Source organism: Oncorhynchus keta, chromosome 7 (genome assembly GCF_023373465.1).
Source record: "Oncorhynchus keta strain PuntledgeMale-10-30-2019 chromosome 7, Oket_V2, whole genome shotgun sequence".
NCBI lineage: Eukaryota > Metazoa > Chordata > Actinopteri > Salmoniformes > Salmonidae > Oncorhynchus > Oncorhynchus keta.
The window spans coordinates 42010104-42018631 of NC_068427.1; the positions used below are offsets into that span (position 1 = coordinate 42010104).

General features: G+C 43.5%; 1 protein-coding gene across 1 annotated transcript; it reads right to left on the reverse strand.

Moving 5' to 3' along the window:
- Nucleotides 1-7394: 7394 nt before the first annotated feature.
- Nucleotides 7395-8231, reverse strand: LOC118374469 (uncharacterized). The gene is made up of 2 exons (XM_052521805.1): nt 7842-8231; nt 7395-7811 (listed from the first exon to the last, which is right to left on the reverse strand). Exons 1-2 carry the CDS (start codon nt 8229-8231, stop codon nt 7395-7397), a joined length of 807 nt encoding a protein of 268 aa, XP_052377765.1.
- Nucleotides 8232-8528: the final 297 nt, after the last annotated feature.

Sequence of the window (8528 nt, forward strand, 5' to 3'; positions counted from 1 at the left end):
ATGTGCTTTATCAGATGTACAACAGAAGTTTAATTCACATCGTTTTTTTCCCCCATTTTTTATATTTTTATACGCTGCCGTTGTGACTCGGGGGCAGTATTTTCATTTTTGGAAAAAAAACGTTCCCATAGTAAATGGGATATTTTGTCAGGACAAGATGCTAGAATATGCATATAATTGACAGCTTAGAATAGAAAACTCTAAAGTTTCCAAAACTGTAAAAATATTGTCCTTGAGTATAACAGAACTGATGTTGTAGGCGAAAGCCTGAGAAAAATCCAATCCGGAAGTACCTCCTGTTTTGAAAGTGCTGCGTTCCAATGAGTCCCTATTGAGCAGTGAATGGGCTATCAACCAGATTACTGTTTCTCCATATTCCCCAAGGTGTCTACAGCATTGTGACGTAGTTTTACGCATTTATGTTGAAGAATACCCGTAAGCGGCTACATTGCGCAAGTGGTCACCTGATACTCCCAGAGAGATTCTCGTGTAAGATACAGAGGTAGCCATTACTCCAATCGGTCCTACTGAAAAACGAATTGTCCCTATGGATATATTATCGAATACATATTATAAACAACGTTTGCCATGTTTCTGTCGATATTATGGAGCTAATTTGGAATATTTTTAGCCGTTTTCGTGACTGCAATTTCCGGGCGATTTCTCAGCCAAAGGTGAAGAACAAAATGGAGCTATTTTTCCTACAAAAATAATGTTTTTGAAAAAAAGAAACATTTGCTATCTAACTGGGAGTCTCGTGAGTGAAAACATCCGAAGCTCATCAAAGGTAAACGATTTAATTTGATTGCTTTTCTGATTTCCGTGACCAAGTTACCTGCTGCGAGCTGGACAAAATTATATGTTAGGCTATCAATAAACTTACACAAATGTTTGTCTAGCTTTGGCTGTAAAGCATATTTTGAAAATCTGAGATGACAGGGTGATTAACAAAAGGCTAAGCTGTGTCTCAATATGTTTCATTTGGGGTTTTCATGAATAGGAATATTTTCTAGGGATATTTATGTCCGTTGCGTTATCCTAATTAGTGTCAGGCGACGATTACGCTCCGGCATGCGGGATGGGGAGTCAGAGGTTTTAAAGGCTTATGGTGTACCTTAGATTTCACATTCATGTTTACATCCATTTACTTAAAACCAATGGAATTGTCTGTTATTTATGCGAAAATGTACAAACAAACTCTTGAAGATTTGTAAACCATTGAATAATGAGTTTCCAGCACCAGACATTGAGTGGGAAACTATGTGGAGTAACATAAGTTGAGCATCTCGGAACCCTAATTACCAAACAATTCATTTAAACTTCATTCATAGAACATCCACATAAAAATATATGAAATGTTTTTAGTACCCTCCCTTTTATGTACCTTCTGTTCACTGAAGGCCATCGACTCATTTATGCATGTGATGTGGAATTGGCCTCAGGTTTATTGTTTTTGGAAAAAGATATCCAAAATGCTTGGAGTCGATGTATCTTGCTCTCCTGTTCTGTTGCTGTTGAATGACAAGGCAGCTACGCACAAAAAGGGTGTGGGTTGCAGGCCTAACCTTGTCTTAAGTGAATGCCCCCACAAACACTGGCTTGGCTCCAATTGGCTTGGATCCAATGGGGCTTCACTGGCGTTGTTCCAATGGGCTTCACTGGCATGGTTCCAATGGGTCTTCACTGGCATGGTTCCAATGGGTCTTCACTGGCTTGGTTCCAATGGGTCTTCACTGGCTTGGTTCCAATGGGTCTTCATTGGCTTGGTTCCAATGGGTCTTCACTGGCATGGTTCCAATGGGTCTTCATTGGCTTGGTTCCAATGGGTCTTCATTGGCATGGTTCCAATGGGTCTTCATTGGCTTGGTTCCAATGGGTCTTCACTGGCATGGTTCCAATGGGTCTTCATTGGCTTGGTTCCAATGGGTCTTCATTGGCATGGTTCCAATGGGTCTTCACTGGCATGGTTCCAATGGGTCTTCACTGGCTTGGTTCCAATGGGTCTTCACTGGCTTGGTTCCAATGGGTCTTCATTGGCTTGGTTCCAATGGGTCTTCACTGGCATGGTTCCAATGGGTCTTCATTGGCTTGGTTCCAATGGGTCTTCATTGGCTTGGTTCCAATGGGTCTTCATTGGCTTGGTTCCAATGGGTCTTCACTGGCTTGGTTCTAATGGGACTTCACTGGCTTGGTTCCAATGGATCTTCATTGGCATGGTTCCAATGGATCTTCATTGGCATGGTTCCAATGGATCTTCATTGGCTTGGTTCCAATGGGTCTTCATTGGCTTGGTTCCAATGGGTCTTCATTGGCATGGTTCTAATGGGACTTCACTGGCTTGGTTCCAATGGATCTTCATTGGCTTGGTTCCAATGGGTCTTCATTGGCATGGTTCCAATGGGTCTTCATTGGCTTGGTTCCAATGGATCTTCATTGGCATGGTTCTAATGGGACTTCACTGGCTTGGTTCCAATGGGTCTTCATTGGCATGGTTCTAATGGGACTTCACTGGCTTGGTTCCAATGGATCTTCATTGGCTTGGTTCCAATGGATCTTCATTGGCATGGTTCTAATGGGACTTCACTGGCTTGGTTCCAATGGATCTTCATTGGCTTGGTTCCAATGGATCTTCATTGGCATGGTTCTAATGGAACTTCATTGGCATGATTCTAATGGGACTTCATTGGCATGGCTCCAAAGGGACTTCTCGTGCCAATGAAAGAACTATGAATGTGGTCAAATGCAGCTGAACGTATACAATCTATTGATATGACTATTGATAAGAGTCACTCGAGTGGGAGGGGTGAGTTTTATTTTGGGTTTATTTTCTAATTCATCATGTTTATTGTTTAACTTGTAATGGTGTAATCAATTAGCGTAGCATTTATTGTTGCTCAGTAGTTGCATGCGCTATGTATGTACCTTATGTTATTGATACGCATGTAATGATTATCATGTGATATGGATGTACATTGACAAGGTATTTGTAATTGGTCCAATACTGCTTATTCTGCCGAGTAATTGAATACATAATAATAATAATGTGGTGGTTGAGCATCTCTGAGGATGCATAATGTCTTTCTGAAGTGCAAATTAACGTTCTTTGTTTTCTTACACGGTTAGTGAACCAGTATCAAAAGGCTGCCTGGTACATGCATACACTTTGATTTGCCTCCTCATCTCTGGCTTCCTGTTGGGTGCTTTCTAGTGTAGTCATCTGTTCAATAACATCTGAGACTCATCGGGAAGACAATTAGGAAAGACCCGCAATAGCTTTAGTACAGGTCATGTACTTTAGAGACAGCCTTGCTGTAGTGAGAGTCTTGTTTCTACAGTTGCTGTGTAAATAGGAATATCGAATGCATTTTCTGCATAAACCATGGTTTCCTCTTGCCTCCAGGTTGTCGAGAGAGAGAGTGTGAAAGAGAGTGACATGCATAAAGTTGTCTGTTTTGAGTCTTTGACAATTCTGAAGGGCAGTGAGTTTTCTTTAAAACATTTATTTTACAGAAGGCTGAATGGAAACAGTTAGCAGGTCAGTTAAGTAATTTAGGAAGTGTAGAAGTTGTTGCTTTCAGTGCAGTTATTCACTACAATAACATCTGCTAAATATGGTATATGTGACCAGTAAAATGTGATTGTATTTGATATTATGTGCTTGACAGCTCCTAAATAAAAGACATGCCCTAATGGTCAGCAGCTCACAGTCTTGGGAAACTAAAGTGCAACTTTGGAGTCTAGACTCTAGACTGCTCAAAGACAGTTTCAACTTTAATATGAGCCGACAGTGGAGGCTGCAGTAGCTTTGACATAACTTGTTCCAAGGGAAAATATATTGGATGAAATCATTTTTTTGATGCAGCTGTGAACAAATTCAATCAATCCCGTCAATCTCTGAGAAACGAGTCAGCGACCGACCTCATATGCTGCCCCTGATTGAATGTATAGAATTTCTACACTTTAAAGTGAGGTTCCCTTTGACAAGTTCAATCAAATGCACTTGCATATAGAATGGAATTTGAGGGAGTGCTGTGAAGAGGACACTTGTGATAACAGTTGAGTGAAACATATGGTTAGTAATGAGCAGAAACATATGGTTAGTAATGAGCAGAAGCATATGGTTAGTAGTGAGCAGAAACATATGGTTAGTAATGAGCAGAAACATATGGTTAGTAGTGAGCAGAAGCATATGGTTAGTAGTGAGCAGAAACATATGGTTAGTAATGAGCAGAAACATATGGTTAGTAATGAGCAGAAACATATGGTTAGTAGTGAGCAGAAACATATGGTTAGTAATGAGCAGAAGCATATGGTTAGTAATGACCAGAAGCATATGGTTAGTAGTGAGCAGAAACATATGGTTAGTAGTGAGCAGAAACATATGGTTAGTAATTCGTAGAAACATATGGTTAGTAATGAGCAGAAACATATGGTTAGTAATTAGTAGAACATAAAATAATCATGTCCTTTCAATTGTCAAGGGCATGGTTGTTCTCGTTCACTCTCTCCATCTCCCCCTCTCTCCCTCTCTAAGAGAACATTTGTTAGAGGACCGAGAGGGGGGCAGAGTTGTACGATAACAGAAACTGGCTTTATAATTCTTCACTAGCTTATACTGTATGCTCACCCAATGAATAAGTTAACATGCTACCATCCCACTGGGCACACCACGTCATTTCAACGTGGATAACTGGGTAATATTTGGTTGAGACGTTGATCAATGAGATTCCAACCTATTATCACCCACTCAAAAAGCACGCCTCCAGCTCAATCATCAAGTTTGCAGACGACACGACAGTGGTAGGCTTGATTACCAACGACGACAAGACAGCTTACAGGGAGGTGAGGGCCCTCGGAGTGGTGTGTCAGGAAAATAACCTCTCACTCAATGTCAGCAAAACAAAAGATGATCGACTTCAGGAAACAGAGACGGGACAGCAGAGGAGAAGGTGGAAAGTTAAGTTCCTCGGAGTACATATCACTGACAAACTGAAATGGTCCAGGCACACAGACAGTGTGGTGAAGGGAAAAACAGCGCCTCTTCAACTTCAGGAGGCTGAAAAAATTTGGCTTGTCACCTAAAACCCTCACTAACTTTTACAGGTGCACAATTGAGAGCATCCTGTTGGGCTGTATCACCGCCTGGTACGGCAACTGCACCGCCCACAGCTGCAGGGCTCTCCAGTGGGTGGTGTGGTCTGCACAACGCATCACTGGTGGCAAACTACCTGCCCTCCAAGACACCTACAACACCCGTCACAGGAAGGCAAGAAACCCAAGCCACTACCTGTTCACCCCGCTTCCATCCAGAATGAGAGGTCAGTACAGGTGCATCAAAGCTGGGACAAAGAAATTGAAAAACAGCTTCTATCTCAAGGCCATCAGATTGTTAAACAGCCACCACTACCACAGAGAGGCGGCTGCCTACCTACAAACTTAATATCATTGGCCACTTTAATAAATGGAACACTATTCACTTTAATAATGCCACTTTAAGAATGTTTACATATCTCGCATTACTCATCTCATATGTGTAAACTGTATCCTTCATTATCTATTCTTTACTATCTATTGCATCTTAGCCGCTCTGTCACTGCTCATCCATATATGTTATACTTATATATTCTCATCCCATTCCTTTACTAGATTGTGTGTATTAGATTTGGTTGTGGAATTGTTAGATATTACCTGTTAGATACTGCTGTACTGTCGGATCTAGAATCATAATCATTTCGCTACACTGTCAATAACATCTTAACTATGTGTTTGTGAACAATAAAATGTGATTTGAATTGCAATCCGTACAATATATCATGAGAAGCAATTCATAGAATATGTTAAGAATTCGCAAAACGTATGATATGTCACGAATTCCAATTTGTTGTGGCAAGGTGGCTAACATTAATATTAGCTAGGTGGCTAAAGTTAGCTAGGCTAGGGATTAGGGGTTAAGGTTAGGGTTAGGTGAAGTTAGGGTTAGGGGACCTTTGGGGTTGCTACTCTACACCGGTTGTATTCGTCGCATGTGACAAAAACTGATTTTATTTTATTTTTAGACGTTTGCATTATAAGCATACCCAACCACCCTACTTTTGTTTTTGTTTTGAGTAACCTTCTGTCTAATGGAACCATACCAAACGTAACATATCACACTAATTTGAGTGTCCTGGATTTACATGAACTATGTTACATTTAGTATAGGAGACCAACCTGCAACTATGGGTGGTGCATCTTTGCATTTATATTGTGTACAGGTTGGCTTGGCAGGCTAAAGCAGGCATTCTGTTTTCTTCATAGCTCTGTGTAAGCTGCTTTGTCAACCTATATACCTGACTCAACCCTGCCGTGTTTGACAGTGTCAGCAGTTAGGTAGCGATAAAGATATTTTGATTAGATTCAAATGCCTTTAAATAAGCTGATATATGTAGCCCAAACCGTTTTTCAAAATGAGGGGTTCTGATTTGTGTGTTTCCTTTATTAAATGTGTTTATTTCAGCGAGGCAATTTTAGCCTAATGACACGTACAAATACTTTTAACAGTGTGCCAAACACTAACTATGTGATGTGGAAATGGATACGTTCAACAGAGCAGTAATAATTATATTTTTCCAGAGAGGAACTCTGGCATTTTAGATTCTCTGTATCAGATCCAAACAAGTACATAGGGACAAACACAGGACACTGAGCAGAATGAAGACAAGAAAGACACGAAGAGACTGAAGACATGAAGACACTGAAGAGAAGAAAAAGATACTGAAGACACTGAAAATACTGAAGACAATGAAGAGACTGAGACTGAAGAGAATGCCAAAGTTAATTACCATTTGTTTAAAACATGAGAATGTACTTGTTATACACATTCCCAACAAACATGCCCAATTTGGCACGATGTGGGCCCATTGCGAGCTAAAATATTGGCCCCATGTAAGGTGCCCACAATGTGCCAATGTGGCAGAAATGTATTTATTCATTTTTACAATGTATCTTGATGGATAAATTGTATTACTATCAAGCCTTAAATATATTTAGTGAATCTGTTACAATGTATCAGAATTTTTTTTAAATTTAAATTTTACCTTTATTTAACCAGGCAAGTCAGTTAAGAACATATTCTTATTTTCAATGACGGCCTGGGAACAGTGGGTTAACTGCCTGTTCAGGGGCAGAACGACAGATTTGTACCTTGTCAGCTCGGGGGTTTGAACTCGCAACCTTCCGGTTACTAGTCCAATGCTCTAACCACTAGGCTACGCTGCCGAAAGACAACCAAGTTCTTGCTATCATACATATGTTTTTATAAAATAAGTTTAAATTTGGCATCAAACAGAATACTTGGAACAGTAGCATAACTGTATGCAAACCACGCCCAGAAATATTCTAATAAGCATCCGCCTCTACATTATGCAATAGCTGGGTTTGGCGTGGGCTGGCCCGTGTTGGGCTGGTGTGGGCTGGCCCGTGTTGTGCTGGTGTGGGCTGGCCCGTGTTGGGCTTGGCGTGGGCTGGCCCGTGTTGGGCTTGGCGTGGGCTGGCCCGTGTTGGGCTGGTGTGGGCTGGCCCGTGTTGGGTTTGGCGTGGGCTGGCCCGTGTTGGGCTGGTGTGGGCTGGCCCGTATTGGGCTTGGCGTGGGCTGGCCCGTGCTGGGCTTGGCGTGGGCTGGCCCGTGTTGGGCTTGGCGTGGGCTGGCCCGTGTTGTGCTTGGCGTGGGCGGGCCCGTGTTGGGCTTGGCGTGGGCTGGCCCTTGTTGGGCTTGGCGTGGGCTGGCCCGTGTTGGGCTTGGCGTGGGCTGGCCCGTGTTGGGCTGGTGTGGGCTGGCCCGTGTTGGGCTGGTGTGGGCTGGCCCGTGTTGGGCTTGGCGTGGGCTGTCCCGTGTTGGGCTTGGCGTGGGCTGTCCCGTGTTGGGCTTGGCGTGGGCTGGTCCGTGTTGGGCTGTCGGCTGGTCCATTTTGGGCAGGTGTGGGCTGGCCCGTGTTGGGCTTGGCGTGGGCTGGTCCGTGTTGGGCTGGTGTCGGCTGGTCCATTTTGGGCTGGTGTGGGCTGGCCTGTGTTGGCTGGTCCATTTTGGGCTGGCCCGTTTTGGGCTTGGCATGGGCCGGTCCGTGTTGGGCTTGGCGTGGGCCGGCCCGTGTTGGGCTTGGCGTGGGCCGGCCCGTGTTGGGCTTGGCCTGGACCGGCCCGTGTTGGGCTTGGCCTGGACCGGCCCGTGTTGGGCTTGGCGTGGACCGGCCCATTTTGGGCTGATGTGGGCTTGGTGTAGGCTAGCCCATGTTGGGCTGATGTGGGCTTGGTGTAGACTAGCCTGTGATGGGCTAGCCTGTGTTGGACTGATGTCGGCTTGGTGTGGGCTAGCCTGTATTGATAATAGGCATTATTCCCATAGTTGGGCATCTAGTCCCCACAGACAGACACCCCGGCAGTGTTGTTTAGAGACAGTTAAGTCCGGGCTGGGAATACAAAGCGGTGTTGTTTGTGGATCTCGAAACCCAATGATATGAATCTAATCATATCTTTTGGACAGCTCTTAAAGT